This window comes from Helianthus annuus, chromosome 12 (genome assembly GCF_002127325.2).
Source record: "Helianthus annuus cultivar XRQ/B chromosome 12, HanXRQr2.0-SUNRISE, whole genome shotgun sequence".
NCBI lineage: Eukaryota > Viridiplantae > Streptophyta > Magnoliopsida > Asterales > Asteraceae > Helianthus > Helianthus annuus.
In genome coordinates this window covers 108,891,502-108,909,378 of record NC_035444.2, presented here as the reverse complement: position 1 = coordinate 108,909,378, position 17,877 = coordinate 108,891,502, and the positions used below count along the sequence as shown (strand labels likewise).

General features: G+C 36.7%; 1 protein-coding gene across 10 annotated transcripts; it reads left to right on the top strand.

Moving 5' to 3' along the window:
- Positions 1 to 451: 451 nt before the first annotated feature.
- Positions 452 to 17,486, top strand: LOC110895775. 10 transcript variants are annotated; one of them, XR_002567374.2, is made up of 5 exons: positions 452 to 725; positions 12,841 to 13,028; positions 13,095 to 13,204; positions 13,774 to 13,888; positions 13,985 to 14,643. XR_002567374.2 is itself a non-coding variant. In XM_035980959.1 (2 exons), the coding sequence occupies exon 2, from the start codon at positions 11,295 to 11,297 to the stop codon at positions 12,561 to 12,563; it is 1,269 nt and encodes a 422-aa protein (XP_035836852.1). In that variant the 5' UTR covers positions 452 to 725; positions 10,151 to 11,294; the 3' UTR covers positions 12,564 to 12,821. The 10 variants fall into 10 exon arrangements, 1 of the variants encoding a protein (XP_035836852.1); XR_002567373.2 differs by having other exon boundaries at positions 13,774 to 14,643; XR_004874842.1 differs by having other exon boundaries at positions 13,676 to 14,643.
- Positions 17,487 to 17,877: the final 391 nt, after the last annotated feature.

The following is a 17,877-nucleotide window of genomic DNA, read 5'->3' as shown; positions in this document are numbered from 1 at the left end:
AATTTGTTTTATGTAATCAAGTTTATATTAAAAGCTACCTTTGTTAAACATGGAATTTATTCCATCTATTTAAATAAAATCCAGTGTTTCTAAATTCTGATATTTTTCCTAACTCACGGTCCTGATGAAAGTTCCGCTGCAATATTTTCAAAATAATCACCGGTACCACTGGGCTGCTCACGGCTCCCGATTCCGTCCAGGTTGGGTCGGGGGTCGTGACAGGTACCGACATATGAAGGTAAAAATCGGTAGCGAACCAGTAATAGGAACGCCAAAAGTTGGTACCGAATTGGTACTTAGGATCCTTCGGTTTGGGAAATTTGGTACCGGTACCCAGTATTATTTGCTCATCTCTGACCACGAGTTTCATACGAACAACATCATTAACATACAATTTTTTTGGTTGATTTTCTTTCGATTATTTTTTATTGTTTTTTACATTTTCTTTTTATTCTTGTTAGTAGTTCCGCGTTCAACGCGCTCGTAGTGATTTGAAAACACATACTAAATAAATAAAAAAGTTGGCCGCAACGCGGATAAACCTAGTTTATACAATTATTATTAATATTATTTTAAGAACCCCCCCAAATTTTACTCTGGGCCGAGCTGGAGGCGGCCTGCAATGTATGATCTGGTGATTCCGAATGTTGATGCGTCTTCCTAAGCTCCGACGGTGGCGATCCGGTGAAGATGAACTTAAACCGCCTGACATTGTTTCTGCTGCGGTAATCATTCTTTTTCTAATTCATTTATTGTTTATATGTGGTAGATGTTTATATTGTATGAATTCAATGCCTAACTAGGTCAAATACTCCATGTTAGGGTTAGTATTATGTCCTATTTCTTGCATAAGTAATTTTGCACCTTTGAGTTATTAAACTTATATTGTCAAATCAACAATAGTTGAAGCAATAGATGAAAGATAAGAAGCAAATATCAGTTGATAAGTAGCTACTACTCAGTGATTGATTGTGGGTTTGTAAGTACATAATTAAGTAACTACCGTTTAGTTAGTTATAGTAGTTACACAACAACATTCACTTTAGTCCCTATAGAGTTACTATTAGAGCCTTAAGAGTTGTGGAGTTATTAGATTCATAGTTTGGTGTTTGATTGCTCTTCGGTGAAGGTGTTTAACTATAGGATGTCTTAACTTTGAATGAGACCCAAAACATTCGGCCATCACATGCTAATTGGTGCAGTAATAAGGCAGTGAATGCATACTTGGTGCTAGTGAGAGAATGTAGATTGTGATTTGGTGTGCGTGCACTCTTTTCTGAACGTAGTGCTTTAGAAGAGTTTCTCATGTGTTCCTTTTTCCTTTCTTGGCGGATGGCACCTTTCTATGCACTGATACGGTGCCAACATGTAAGACCATAGTAGTCAATAGCAAGTGTAGCGATCGCTATAGCGCGCTACGTAGCGTATAGGTCTAGGCTCGCTACTAGGGTTGTAGCGATAGATAGCAGTAATAGCGATTAGCGACAACTTTTTTTTAGATATAAATAGCAATTAAATATAGCTATAAAATAGCTGGTTTTTAGGTTTTTGTTAAATATGCATGTAAAATAGCATACATACCAGGGTATTTTGATATAATATACATATAATTTTTTTTATTTTTTTCTAGTGTATCGCTATTTATGAAATAGCCGCCTGCTATTTATCGCTATTCGTTATGTAGCATATAGCTACCTTATCGCTATTTGTCGCTATTCGCCATTAACAACTATGTGTGATCATTATCATTAGTCATCTCATTTTCATTAGACTCATTTACAATTAACTCCCATTTTTTCACGTCTCTCATAATAACGTAGTATTGAAGTGAGATGAGTAGGACCGTTCCAATATTTAACATAAATGACTTGATGGCAATCAGCTTAATTGGATCGAAAAATCCCCGAAAATAACAAACACCAACGACGGTTCTCACAAGATACAGTCACACCACCCGTAAGCTTTGCTTAGCAGAATTAAACTAATCCGAGTTCCCGCTACAGTCACACCACGAGAACAAGACTAGCCGTCCAAGATCACCTTCTAAAACCTGCCAATTTTTAGAATAGCAATGAACAAATTACCCTCTGGCTGCAGAAAAATAACTATCAGCTACATAATCACCCACATTTCCTACACTTTTGGAATTGTAAACTACTATTCGACAACTTCAACAAATAAAAAAAAGACATTAATTAAAATAAAACAACTAGATTAGCAGTTGTGGAACAAAACGTGGGGCTGGACTTGAGAAGGGCTTTAAGTGTCTTGCATTGGATCCAACTAGGCCAAGTTAACCCACTTCTGACTCGGGCCTGATGTGACTGGGGTCTGGGCCGGTGCTTCCCTATCATGACTAAGGGGATGAATTGTGATTATGTAAGACTCTATGTGGTACATGTACTCAGTGTGCTTTAATTTCAGGTTGAGAAGTAGGAATCACATTTGTTTGTCAACATAACTCATATATGTTTTTTTGCTACCTGATAAAAACGTGTTTTACTTTTTGGGATACCAATTGTGCTCTTTATGTTTTATATGCATGGCCGGCCCTAGGGGTGGGCGGGGAGGACCACCGGCCAGGGCCCGATATTTCGAGGGGCACGTTTTTTTTATGAAAAAAACCCGATATGTATATGTAAAATATTTTTTTAATAGGGTACACTCATACAAACACCAACATAGGCCCCCTTACAAAACTATTCTTATGGTTTAGATTAGTTGTTAACCCTTTCGCATTAGGTTTAGACCTTTAGTGAGCCCAATACCTAATTTCGTTAAGGCCTAAGGGCACATTTTTTCGAGCTCGAACAGGGTACACGAATTCTCAAGGCCGGAATTATGTATCATATATACCAAGATTAATTGAAGTTAAACACTTTAGAAAAGAATAAACGTGAAATATGCACATGTAAATGAAATTAATTGGATTTATAAAAAAGGTATTACATTAACTAAAATACTAAAATATGGTCAAATAGTCGCCCGCATTTAAAACTATACTTATTAACTTATCTTTAAATATACGGTTCATGAATATATTCAATAAAGAAATTTCATAAACGTTTGTGTCTAGCTAAATAGTAAAAAGTTTGAAATTAAATAGCAAACAGTAGGAAATGGGTAAAACGAAATCCGAATAATTCTTATAACAGGATTAATAATTTGACATCTTTGAAATTTAAGCACGTATTGGCATTTATTCTAGAAAATATCAGCACATAAGCCAAGTTCAATGTATAGGACATGGAGGGACATATAAAATGAATGGTAGCATGTAACTCCAACTCCATTCTCTTCTTTCAATGGAGAACAATTTGCATGCTTCAAAGCGTCGAGGCAGGCCAAGTGGGTCAAAAAACAAACGTAAAGAGCCCGAACCTTCTGCAGATGTGCAACAAGATGGTGTTCAGATGAGGGTCCTTGTAGTAGCTGCTGGTGCTGATGTCATCAATTCCGTGTCAGATTTTGCTAACCGTTTTAAGGTGGATGTTAGTGTTATCAGCACATTCGGGCTAGTGCACAACATAAACATCTACCAACCAAAATCACTGTCTCAAAATTCTTCTATCTATAGGTATGAAGGCGTCTTTGACTTGTTGTCTCTGAACGGAAACTTCATTCGATCTTTATCCTCTGCTACTCGACCATCACCTGTTCCTGCTCGGCATCTTATACATGCTGCAGATGGTAATGGAAATGCTGTCAATGGACTCGTTACTGGCAGGGTACTGGCGGCAACAAAAGTTTTTCTGGTGGTTACAATTGTGGGAGAAATTGATTGCATACAACTGTCTTTAACTTCACCTTCTGCTCAAGCTAATAATGCTTGTCAGTCGGAGGTTGGTTCAAGTGCTAGAGGGTCTTTGAGTTCTTATGGTGTTCCATGTTCAACTCCTCTCTCAAGGTCGTGAATCACCATGTGTTTTTTTTTGGTCAGCGTCAGCTTTTAGTAATACCTGTTTTCTGGGTGACAAATTAGAATTTTGTTTCCTTCATGATTTGTCGTTGCCCTAAATTGTTGTTGTCGTTGTGTTTGTCTAGTTATATTTATTTAAGTTGCTGATGTCAGATTCGTTGTCTCAAGGCAGTTGCTGCTACTTGGGGAACTGTCGGATTTTTGTAGCTCTATCATTAAGATGAATTCAACTAGTTTTGTTTTAATTTTGTTGTTGGAGATCAGATGAGGCAAGTAATGTCATTATATGTTTAATTAGTGTTTAGGGTACATCTTACCAATGCATAAAATGTGTATCCTTCCTTTAACCTATCACTTGCTCTTTAATTGACTCCCCGTTTAAACTCATTTATGATTGTTATAAATGATTCTCATGATTAGCGAACTTCTTTTTATGTTTCTTAAATGCTCATTAGATGCATTTTACCGATAATTTGAAAGAATGATGGTCGCAAAAATGTATTAAGGTAAATATGATTTTAAAAGATTTACTATATGTAAAGTAAATATAATTTTAAAATTTTAAAAGATATACTATATTGTAACGTCTAACAATTAAATAAGAAAATGTCCCAAGTGTAACAAAAGGCGTTATCCCGTCACGTAGCGCTGGGTGTACCTGCTAGTACACACACACACACACACCGCGCACACATATATATAGAGGGAAAGGATAAAATGAGAACCATCCCAAGTTGAGGGAACTCCTAGCTCCAAGCTTTTTAAAATATATTTTTTCAAAACCTCTTATATATTACTAACTTGGAGATGTAAAAAAAATTCAGATCGGTGGCGATGTGGTTGAAGGAGGGTTGGTAGTGGCGGTGTTGGGTTTTAGCGGCGGTTAGCAGATGGCGGTGGCGATGTGGTTGAAGGAGGGTTGGTAGTGGTGTTGTTGTTGGGTTTTAGCGACGATTAGCAGGTGGTGTTGGTGATGGGGGTTGAAGGAGGGTTGGTAGTGGTGGTGTTGTTGGGTTTTAATGGCGGTTAGCAGGTGGCGGTGGTGGTGGTGGTGGTGGTGATGGGGGTTAGCAGATTGCGGTGGTGATGGTGGCTGAAGGAGGTTGGTATTGGTGGTGTTGTTGGGTTGAAGGAGGGTTGGTAGTGGTGGTGATGGGGGTTAGTATATAGCGGTGGTGGCAGTGGTAGCGATTGCAGCAGTGGTGTGGTGTGGGGTGGTGGTGGATGGTGATTGTAAGTGGGAGAGAGGGAGAGGTGAGAAAGAGAGAGCGTAGATGGTTATTTATTTATTTATGTATACATAACTTTTCAATTTTTTTTAATTTTTTTAAAGTATTTTTTATTAAAATGGTTTGGTATTTTAGTTATTTACATAATTAGTCCCTAAAAAGGTGAGATGACAAAATTGCCCTCATATGCGACTATGCAAGGCACATGACCAGATTTAACAAAAAAATAACAAAATAATAAAAATAAAAATAACTTAGTTAGGCTCAAAGGACAAAACTTGTAGCATTTGGAAACATTAAGTATAAAGGTCATCAATTTTAAAGGCAAAGGACACCGCCTAAAATTTGGTATAAAAGATAAAGGACAAAACTTGCAATTTACTCAAACCTTTTTTTAGTTATGACAATGCAAATTGATTTAAAATTGTAGAAATTATCATACGAACAAAAGAAAATCTTTTAAGGTAATATACTAATGTGCATTAGCTTAATTGTTCCACCAGTCGAAAAAGTGTGAAAGATATCATACATGAATTCTTGCCAAGCCCCGTTATAAAGCAAAATAGTGTGTGTTCCAAACCTATTCAATCCAATTCTTGTGTTTTAGCCCGCCCAGTATTATCTTCTCTCGTTTTCTCTCTTCATTACTGTGACGGAAAATAACTCTCAAGCTCCAAAGCATCGAGGGAGGCCCACAGGGTCAAAGAACAAAAGGAATAGAGATGGTACAAATACGGGTACAGGTATGCTATGTAGTTAATATCGGTGATATATCGGTTATATCGGTCATATCGGTACTCTAGTAAAATATCGGTGTCAAATATCCATCAGATCGGTACCGATATTATTGGCAATATTGACCGATATATCACCGGTATCTGACTTATATAACTGATATATCACTGATATTTGACCTATATATCACCGAATTATTAGTGTTAAATTGCTATATATATAAAATATGCATTATATTAAAATTACCGATATCCCACCGATATCTCACCGAGATAATCTATATCTCAAATATCGGTTCTTGACCGATATCCGATATTTTACCGCATTAACTGCATAGCGGGTATGGGCCTATGCAGTCAGTAGTGTGCTATAGCGCTTAGCAGACATACGATCTCATAGTGGTTCAAATAGCGGTCCTTTATAGCGGTTTCGCTATTAGCGGTGCTAAAAGTCGCTATTTGACCACTTTTCTGAAACCCGTATAGTGGTCATAGCACTGATTTTAGCGGGTTTTTTTTACAGCCCAAAAGCCCATATTAATCAACTTTTTGTTTGAAATAAACCCAAAACTAAAGGCCCAAACCCAAAATTAAACCTAAATTGAGGTCTAAAGTCTTCATTCACTGGACACTGGTTCTTCATCAGTCAACAAAATTAAGCGTAAATCTAGAAATTGCTGGACTTACACTTTTTAAATCCTAATTCGCTAATGTTACTATGAATTTTGATATTACTATTACTATTAATAGTTTCAAATATATATTTATGTATATATATATACACACACACACATAAATTATGATGATATAAAAATTACCGCTATACTACCGCTATATCATATAGCGGACCTTGACCGCTATATGATTTTGGACCGCTATAACTGTTTAGGTATTGGCATGGGTATGGGTATGGGTATGGGTTTACAACTAAAGGTCCTTGATGTGGCAGCTGGGTGTGATGTCATTGCTGCAGTCTATGATTTCACTAACCACCATCAATTGGAGGGTGTTAGTGTTATAAGTGCACATGGGATTGTGCGCGATGTCACTGTGTACCAACCAAACACACCTCCTTTCTTCACATGCAACAGTGTTTATAAACTGCTCTGAAAGGAAACTTTTATGGATCTTCATCTTCCATCAGACCATCATCGCGCTTTTCTACTCGCCACATTGCATCTTTTTTAAGTGAGGAAGGAAACCTCATTATCGGGATCATTCAAGGAAAGTTAACTGCAGAAAGTAGTGTGTTTCTGTTATCAACAGGGCTGAATCTATCAAACTGCCTCTGCCTCGTGCTTTACGTGTTTCTCGATCCGAATGGTGGTATGCGTACATCAACTGCTGGTCGAACTGAGTTTTCTTCGGGTGTTGGAAGGTCCAGGACAGCTTATGATGTTCCTACAACTCCACCAACCCCCTTGACCTCATGGAACCCGATGATCAATAACTTTCGTCTACCTCCCGTTCAACGGATTCCGATAGGTCTGTCGTGAGGGGAAGTCTTGGTTAAGCGCGACAGCTATTACTAGATCTGGTTTTGTTAGGAATAAAGAAGCAGAGTTTTGTTCCATTTCCGTTTATTGGTGTCGTAGATGGCTCTTTTTTATTCTGTTAAGCGTGACATGTTTTTTATTCTGTTGTTGATTACTCTGCTATTTTAATGGATTCAGTGCTTTAATTTCATTCAGATCTGTTGTTAACGTTTTCTAGATTAAATGCTTTTTAGACGCTTTTTTATTTACAGTTGTTAACCACTTAACCTAGATTTATTGTATCTTACATTCTTACACACTGTGAACATGGAGAGTAAAAACTTCCATTAGTTCTCAATACATTTACATTGATGTCATGTAAATGTAAGGGGGTTGGATGAAGAAAAAAAAATGAAACTATGGGTTCGTAAGTAACAGTAGACGTAATAAAAATATATAAATCCTAGTTGTTTGTACTAGCAATATGTAATTTTTTTACCTTCTTGTCTTCTAAGTTTGTCCTGAACTGAAGTTAAGTGTCGTAATATGTTTATTCTGATTGTTTGCTAGCATATTGAACCTATTTATGCATGGCTATGTATCTACTTATGAATGGCAGTTGCTTGCATTACAAGGTACCTGGTGCTTCAAATAATCGTTAGTTCTGAAGCTGCTTCCATGATGTGGAAGTTCTATGATAAAGGTGTATTTAGTATCTTGAAGAAACACCAAGTTAATCCTGAGATTAGCTTGTGGTTTGTGTCTCGTCCAAATAAGGTTAATTCTGAACTCGATGAACAACTGCGATGATCCTGCAAAACAATCAACCCACCGTGAAGCTCGTTACAAGGAGGAGAATAGGAGGGTTCTCCTTGTAACCACCCTCCGGCGTGAGAATAAGAACTTGCTTTGAGAATAAAAGTGTGTGTATTAAGTGAGAGAGAGCAAGAGAGCGATGCTTAAACCTGTAGCTGTAGTTCTCTATTTATAGCCGAGGTGAATGGTGAAGGAGATGGGCTGATGGGCCTTGGGCCCGAGATCGACAACAAGGAATATCCGTTCTGCCTCCCCTGTCACGACCGTTAGTGATTTCAGGCGGAGGCGTAGCTGGCGCACGCTGAATGGATCCACGTGTCCTGACGGTTGTCCTTATTGTTTGGTCTGTCATCAGCAGTTAGGATCATGGAACAGTGGTCAACGCACGCTGATTGGTGCCACGTACGTGTCCTTGTGTACTTCTTGTCCCCTGCACGATTGCTCATCGTGCGATAGATTACAGCCTGTTGAGCGCCTATTGGTCCACTGCTCTGTCAATCGTACTTTCTGTACCGTCTGACGTTGTTCTGCGCTTCTCGTCCTCGCGTGCGACCTGGGATAACCCCGTGCAGTCGGCGCAAGGTCAAGGAAGCTAAGCCTTTTGTCAATGGAGCTAAGTGTCGAAATTGACTGTCTTGGCCCTGGCCACGTGCGCGACTTGGGGTAAACCCTTGTAGTCGGCGCAAGGTCAGGGAAGTCAAAACTCTTGTAGACGGAAATGTCAGATCTGGTCTATTTTGGGTATGGCCTCGCGCGCGACCTGAGAGTAACTCGCATGGTCGGCGCAAGATTTGGGACCATACCCCTTCATATCTGAACATGTTTCCTAGCGTTAACAAACAGGTTATTTTAATTGCTCTATAATCTCATTGGAATGCAATTGTTATTGTAAAGTACACTTGTTAGTTAGGTCTGTAGCTAAACGTAGTCTCCAATTATGTAAAGTACAATTGTTCTTGCATCATGTCCTTTTCATAGCATGATTGATATATGAGTCAAATGTCCATTGCAAATGATCAGTGGCTACTTAATTTACAACATTACCCCAAATACATTAACTTTTGGTCCCTAATTAGACAATAAGATTTCAAACTTGAGGAGATTGTAGAGCAAGAGAACCTAGCCTGATGGAAACACGTTTGGAGTACCGGAGATGGATATCAAAATATGCACATATTGAAAAGAGTTAATTACATAGTCCCTGTGGTTTGCACAAAATAACATACTTAGGTACTAATAGTTTAAAATCACCTTCTAGGGTATTAACTTTTCATTTTGTAACGTTTGGAGGTATTAACATAGTTAGTCCCTGTGGTTTGCACAAAATAACATACTTAGGTACTAATAAAATGTGACTTTAAACCTACAAATAACGTTAATACCTCCAAACGTTACAAAATGAAAAGTTAATACCCTAGAATGTGATTTTAAACTATTAGTACCTAAGTATGTTACTTTGTGCAAACCACAGGGACTAACTATGTAATTAGCTCTATTGAAAACGCAATCACAAGAACAAGAAAACCACATCCAAAACTTTGGATGTAGTTCTCAGTGGCTATGGTTCTTAGTCATACCATTTAGTAATATCTCCTTAGTACAAAGACTAGTTTAATGCACTCATAACACCTATCATATAATGTATATTAGGTATTATCAAACACCTCGGATTCTTTTCTTAGTTGCCAATTTTCACCATCAAACGTAGATAAACATAACAAACTTGTGCTACCTTCTTGAACTTCTAGGATATTGGTGAAAGTAGAGATGACAAAGGAAGTGTGATGATATGATATCAACAACAACAACTTAAGTAGCAGTTTCCATGTGACTAACACCGTTCAATCCATAGTTATCAAATGCGCTAGGCGCATAGGCCTCGCCTGGGGCCTAGGCGCAAGGCGCTTTTGATAACTATGGTTCAATCATTACTTCATTAGTTTGTCTTGTGCCTATAACCAATCATGTGTGTTGCAGTGTGCTCAAGTATTGCAAAAGACAAAATAAGGTGCCCTTCACCAAGGCAAGTATATTATAGGGCTTGTCTTGTCTTATCACGTTTTGCTAACCACCACAAGGCAAGTATGTTATAGGGCTTCACCTTTTATATGTTAGTTACACAAAACGTACTCTTGTATGCAATTATTCATGTAATTTGGATTAACTACCAATGGACCTAGTTTCAAGCAAAAGTTCTCTTGATAATGAAACAAACAATTATTACTAATTATACGTAAGTTATCATTATTCGTAAATACTTCTATAATTCATTGCAAACAGTAAATACCAATAAAGTCTAATGCATCATTAAAACAAACACATGATAAAGGAACCAAACTTTACACTATAATTGCATAATCAAACTAAAGTGTTAACATAAAGGCAAAACTTAGTCTTTTGACACTCACATTTTGTAAACTCTTATAATATTATTCGTCTTATTTTTTTTATTTTTTCACATAACAGTCCGGAAATTATCATCATTTTAATATTTTTAAACAAGTCGCAAAAGTCTTCTAAGAACTTACAAAATATCACTCATTTACTCAGAATTCTGTTAACTACAAGCAATATTATTTATTATTAATATTGTTCCCTTCCATAAGTTTGTTAATATTTTGGGTTTTCTGGTACCGGAAGGAAACATAGTCAAATCTTATAGGAAGAAATGACATATTCTAAAATTAATAAAAACAGGGTCAAACTACATATTAACAACTTTCAACAATTTATTAATTATATACATTAATACCCAAATATGCGATCCGTAATAAAATTTCTAAAAGTATTGGCCTAAAAGGGAGCATTAAAAATATTGTTAAATCCTAGAATACGTTTCTCACTTTCTCTGTTCTGAAAATGCAGTATTGATTCTCTTGAAATCATAGAATTTATTATACGAACAAAAGAAAATCTGATAAGGTAATATACTAATGTGCATTAAATCGATCATTCCAACGGTCGAAAAAGTGTGGAAGAAATTGCATTTGAAATTTTGCGAACGCGCCATTATAATCTATTTAATCGTCTGTTCCATTCCAATCCAATCCAATCCAATTCAATTCTTGTGCTCTAGCCCACCCAATATTATCTTCTTACTTTTTCTCCCTTCCTTGTTATAATGGAAAGTAATTCTGAAGCTCCAAAGCGTCGAGGGAGGCCCGCAGGGTCAAAGAACAAAAGGACCCGAGAAGCGGAAACTAATCCTTCCGAAAGCATGGAAGGTGAGGGTATGGGCTTACAAATGCAGATGGTTGAGGTGCCAGCTGGGTGTGATATCATTGCTACAGTCTATGATTTCGCTAACCGCAATCAACTGGAGGGTGTTAGTGTTATAAACACAGATGGGATGGTGCGCAACCTCACTCTCTACCAACCAAATAAGCCTTCTCATTTCCTCGCATACAACAATGAATATAGATTGTTGTATCTCAAGGGCAACTTTTATGGATCTTCATCGTCCATCAGACCACCGTCTTTGTTTTCTACTCGCCACTTCGTATCTTTTATTAGCGATGAAGGAAACTCGTATGCTGGGATCATTCAAGGAGAGTTAACTGCAGCAAGTAATGTGTTTCTGAGCGTTTATGCTATCAATGGGACTGAAACCATCAACCTACCTCTGCCTCCACCTCCACCTCCGCCTCGTGCTTTACCTGCTCCTCAATTGTTTTTTGGTCTGAATGGAGGTATGCGGACAGCAACTGCTGGTCCATCTGGGTTTTCTTTAGGTGCTGGAAGGTCCAGGACAGCAACTGCTAGTCCACCTGAGTTTTATTCAGGTGCTGGAAGGTCCAGGACTGGAACCCCTATTCTACCTGAGTTTAATTCAGGTGCGGGAAGGTCTACGACGGCAACTGCTGTTCGACCTGAGTTTTATTCAGGTGCTGGAAGGTCCAGGACAGGAACTGCTGGTCTACCTGACTTCTATTCAGGTGCTGGAAGGTTTATGACTGCAACCGCTATTCTACCTGAGTTTTATTCAGGTGCTGGAAGGTCTATGACTGCAACCGCGGGTATACCTGAGTTTTATTCAGGTTCTGGAAGCTTCAGGACTGCAACTGCTATTCTACCTGGGTTACATTCAGGTGCTGGAAGGTCCAGGACAGCAACCGCCGGTCCACCTGAGTTTTATTCAGGTGCTGGAAGGTCTATGACTGCTACGGCTGGTCCACCAGGGTTTTATATAGGTGCTGGAAGGTCTACGGCAGCAACTGATGGTCCACTTGAGAGATGTTTAGGTGCTGGAAGGTCCAGGACAGCTTATAGTGTTGCTGCAGCTCCATCATCAGCCCCCTTGATCTCATGGAACCTGTTGAACAATAACTTTTCATCCAACTCCAGTTCAAAGGATTCTGACAGTTCCATTGTGAGTGAAAGTCATGATTAAGCGTGAAAACAACTACTAGATCTGGTTTTATTAGGAAGAAAGAGGCAGTTTTTGGTTCCATTTATGCCTTTCTTAACTGGTTGTTTTTATTCTGTGTTTGTCAAATTTGATGTTTTTTTTTTGTTTCTGGCTGTTGCTTAGCACACACACATGTGTGTTTCCAACTCTTCTATTTTAATGGATTCAGTGTTTTAGTTTCATTCAGTTATGTTGTTACTGTTCCTAGATTAGATTCTTTTAGATCTCCGACTCTCTTGTTGATTTCATTTCTTCTTAGGTAATTATCGGTTTACTAGCACAGTTGAACCTATTTAAGGATGGCTCTTTGTGAATAGCAGTTGATTGCATTACAAGGTATCTTTACTACCTACCAGGTGCATGAACCTGCTTTGGTTGTTCTGTGAAGGCTAAAGTTGTATAATAATATCTGGGCATGTTTCCTAATGCTAAGTTGAAGACAGACAGGTAATTAGTTGAATTGCTCTATAATCTCATTCATAGTTGTTAAAAGCCATCGCCTCTTGTGCCTAGGCCTAATTTCCTAGCAAGGCGAGGCAATCGCGCCTTAAGTCGAGGCAATTGCGCTTTAGTTTTCCAGGTGATGGTTCATGCGCATATTCGAGCGAGATTCCTAGATTCAAGTGAGTATTCTTTAAATTATGGCAAGATTCCAACGAGATTTCTACTTTTATCTAACGAAAACTATTTTTCTACACTAATAAACTAGCATTTATCACTTTTGGTACTAAATAGACGATATAAAATGTTATATAATAGCTTTAGTTTTATTTTATTTGAAGAATAGTATTAATTTTCTATTATATAAAAATATTTTAAGTTTTTTTTTCTCAGGCCCGCGCTTTTTTTGCGCCTTGCACCTAGGCCACAGGCGAGACCTATGCGCCTTGAGTGCGCCTAACGGCAACGCCTTTAATAACTATGATCTCATTGGAATGCAATTTGTGAAGTTATTTACTGACAGAAAACTTTGTTGGATGACATTATTTGAGTAAATTACACGAATCATGCTATGCCAAAATTTCACCTTATGTCACTTAAGTATTAGAATATATATATGCATATTGCGTTATCATCACACGTTTGGTCCCTAGATGGAACCTGTCACCTTTTCTCTCTCTAAGCCGCGAGCACCACCATCCTGTGCCTATCTTGATTGCATGCCAAAACCCTGTGCTTTTGCTGTATTCAGATTTACTGCCCTAAGATCTGGGTGTTACATACGATGTTGATAATACCGAAGGTCAAGAACAGGGTAATCATGTTGGTAATGCTGAAGGACGCCAAGAAAGAGAGTGCTAATAAAGGTGACGAGACGGATTTCGATTCAGATGTTTGGTTTTAAAATTTGATTCTAGTTGTGTTGACTTTAGATAAAAGCTTTTCCTACCAAATAATGGCAGTTAGAAAGAAGGTGAAGATGAAGATAGTCATGATAGTGACTACTTAGTTGATAACGACAACGAGGTCGAAGATGTTGAGGTTGATACGAGGGAATACTATGCTTATGTTTTAGCATAATTAATGCTCTTTTCAATTCTAATGCATGGTTTAGGACTTTAGGGTGCAAATCAAACTAACATGATGCAACCTGTTTATCTAAATGGGTCAAACATGTGTTAGTGGGTTGTAGGGAGGCCAGCTAGAGATACACAAATCAGGTTTTTAGAACCTAAAACCGGGTAGGAACCGGGTCCGGGTTTGGTCAACAAAGTCAAGAACCGGGTAGGGCAGGAACCGGTTCCGGGTAAGTTCGGGTTTTTGGCCGGGTTTTTTTTTTCGGGTTTTGACCGGTTAGATGTGGAACCGGGTCGGGTCAAGTTCGGCTCCTTTTGTTACACCTGGGTCTGAAACTAGTATGTACCCGTGGGTTGTTAGGGTAGGAACAGGTTTCGGGTCGGGTCTGGAACCGGGTTTTTTGTGCATCTAGAAGGCCAACTACTGTTTCATGGTTCATCTTTTCTGTTGAATTCGTCACATTTGAACAGTGTATCAAACTTAAAACTTAAAAGTCCTCACAAACTTTCAAATGGTGAAAAAAAATGATATGTGGCACTGATCATTTTGTTTTGGTTAACCTTTTAGAATGTTTCTTTGTATACTTTTACATTAACTTCTTCCATGTTTAATATAAATAATAATAAATCGTATTTAACATTTTATGAGTAATTAAAAAAATCGTCCTTTATGTATGCCACTTATTGCAAACTGTGTCATTTGTCTTCGATATTTACATTTACAGAAAACGTACTTGATGTTTGCAAACCCTTGCAAGTTATGTCCTTTAGCCATAACTCAGTTAATTTTTTTGGTTAAATCTGACCAAATGAACCCTACATGAGGGTATTTTTGTGGTTAAATCTGAACAAATGGACCTCACATGAGAGTAAAATGACCAAAATACCCTCATGTGGGGTCCATTTGGTCAGATTTAACCACAAAAATTAACTGAGTTAGGGCTAAAGGACATAACTTGCAAGGGTTTGCAAACATCGAGTACGTTTTCTGTAATTATTGAAGACAAAGGACACAGTTTGCAATAAGTGGTATACATAAAGGACGATTTTTGTAATTTACTCATAATATAACTATCATAAACATCGTATCTTCTAATTAGACTGAACAATGGAAGTATGTTAATTAAAATCAACGATATTCTATATTTATATGTAGGTCGGAGGTGGTGTTCATCACTTCTTTTCACTTTTCCTTCATACCAATACCAAATAGATATTAAAAAAGTAATATATATTTAATATTTATTTGGTATGAAAGTAATATATATTTGGTACGAAAGAGAATAATTCTCTTTCGTACCAAATATATATTACTTTCATACCAAATAAATATTATTTTAATTCTCTTTCGTACCAAATATATATTACTTTCATACCAAATAAATATTATTTTATTATTGTCCTTCGTACTAAATATATATCACTTTTTTAATGTCTCTTATTAATAGACATTAATGATAAAAAGTAATATTTATTTGGTACGAATAACATATATTTAATATTTATTTGGTATGAAAGTAATATATATTTGGTACGAAAGAGAACGATAAAGTAATTACTTTATCGTTCTCTTTCGTACCAAATATATATTACTTTCATACCAAATAAATATTACTTTATTATTGTCCTTCGTACTAAATATATATCACTTTTTTAATGTCTATTATTAATAGACATTAATGATAAAGTAATATTCATTTGGTACGAATAATAGACATTAATAATAAAGTAATATTTATTTGGTACGAAGAATCATTAATGTCTATTACTAACAGATATTTATTAATAGACATTAATGATAATTAATGATAAAAGTATTATTTATTTGGTTTGAAACAAAATAGAAAAGAATATATGATTTATAACGAAAATATAATATATGATTATCAAAATGTGATTTGAAAAAAAAAAATGAACAACACTGTTAAGGCTCAAGACTTCTTGACCTAATTATCAAATCAAAACAAATATTTTAAGTTAATGAAAAGTAAAAACATAATTTTATCAACTTGAAATCTATAATATGACAGTTCGGTTTGGTTTGGTTAATTCGATTAGAGTATATCGCTTAACCATAACTGATGGCTTGGTTATGGAGGTGCACTTAACCATAACTGGTCTGTTTAGTCGGTTTTCGGTTAACTTTGGTTAATTTTTTTTTGTTAATGGTTAGGTTTTTGCGCACCTCTACTTAATGTTATATTTTTAGAGTTAAGTTCTTGTGAAAATAAAATTATCGTACGAAACGTACGAAGTGAAAGAAAGTAAAAAAAGTGGCGGTGGCATTTTGGTAATTATCAGCAACTTCAAAATTACTCTAGTAGAGTAATTTTGAACTTCTGTAGGGTAATTTTGTAAAAGCTCAAGTAGAGTAATTTTGGTCGTGTAGGGTAATTATCAAAATTGTAGGGTAATTATCAAAATTACACTAACCCCCCCCCCCCACCCCCCAAAAACCTAAAAAAACCTAACCCCCCCCACCCACCCCCAAAAACCTAAAAAAACCTAACCCCCCCCACCCCCCAAAAACCTAAAAAAACCTAACCCCCCCCCCACCCCCAAAAACCTAAAAAAACCTAACCCCCCCCCCCCCCCCCCAACCCAAACTAAAAGCTAAAAACTAAACCATAAAGCTAAACCCCATAACTAAATGCTAACAAAATTACTCTACAAGACATTTCCCAAAATTACCCTACAGAAGTCAAAATTACTCTACTAGAGTAATTTGATAATTACCCTACATTTCTCAAAATTACTCTACAGATGCTCAAAATTACCCTATTGATGCTCAAAATTACCCTACAGATGCTCAAAATTACCCTACTAGAGTAATTTTGAAGTTTTTGATAATTACCAGATTGCCACCGCCACTTTTTGCTTTTCCCCAGTACAGTACTTTTGAAATTGCTGATAATTACCATATTGCCACCGCCACTTTTTGACTTTTCTTTCAATTCGTACAGTTCGTACGTTTATTTTATTTTTATTTGATCTTTTACCTATATTTTTAATGTTATAGTTGATTGGATTTCATAATCACTCTTTTTTCCCATTGTACTTCCGTTCACACCGAATTAATCTATTTCACGTTTTTTTTTCTTTTCTGGAATTAGAATTATTTTCCTGGAATTAATCTTACTCGTTCTCGTTACATCATATATCTATAACACACAAAGTGACAGACCCAAAATTTTTTTATAGGTGTCAGAAAGTTTGAAGGTTTGATTGTGTATCCCTTTGTATTGAACCTTTTCGTCTAGAAATGCGTAATGGAAATACAAAATACCTATAGTTAATTTCTACGTGTTTTTATTCTTTTTACACTTGGCCTTTGCAATATGTGTGGAAACATTATTAAGCAATTTTTATTAATATAACAATACAACTATTGCTCAAACTGTCATTACGTGCATCATTGCATAAAAGAATCTTTGACGGCTGGTTGGGGGGGGGGGGGGGGGGGGGTTACTTTTCTAATCCCGCTATTTTCTTTGATGAATGATGATCAATGATGTTAGTTATTTTCAAATGTCACTAAACAATTATTTTATTAGCTTGGGATAAACTTCACTGGGTTAAGTCAAATAGGTTTAATGCTTAATGTCACACCCTCAAATTCCATATGCGGGGTTTTATCGTGAGGCACGTGACATTTCAGGATCAAGCAACTAATCATGTTGAACTATTTAAATATAAATTGTAAAATGTTTAACTAACACATTCAACATGAAGAGTGATATCAGTTTTAAAGTTTAAAAAACGTAAGTTTAATTTATCAG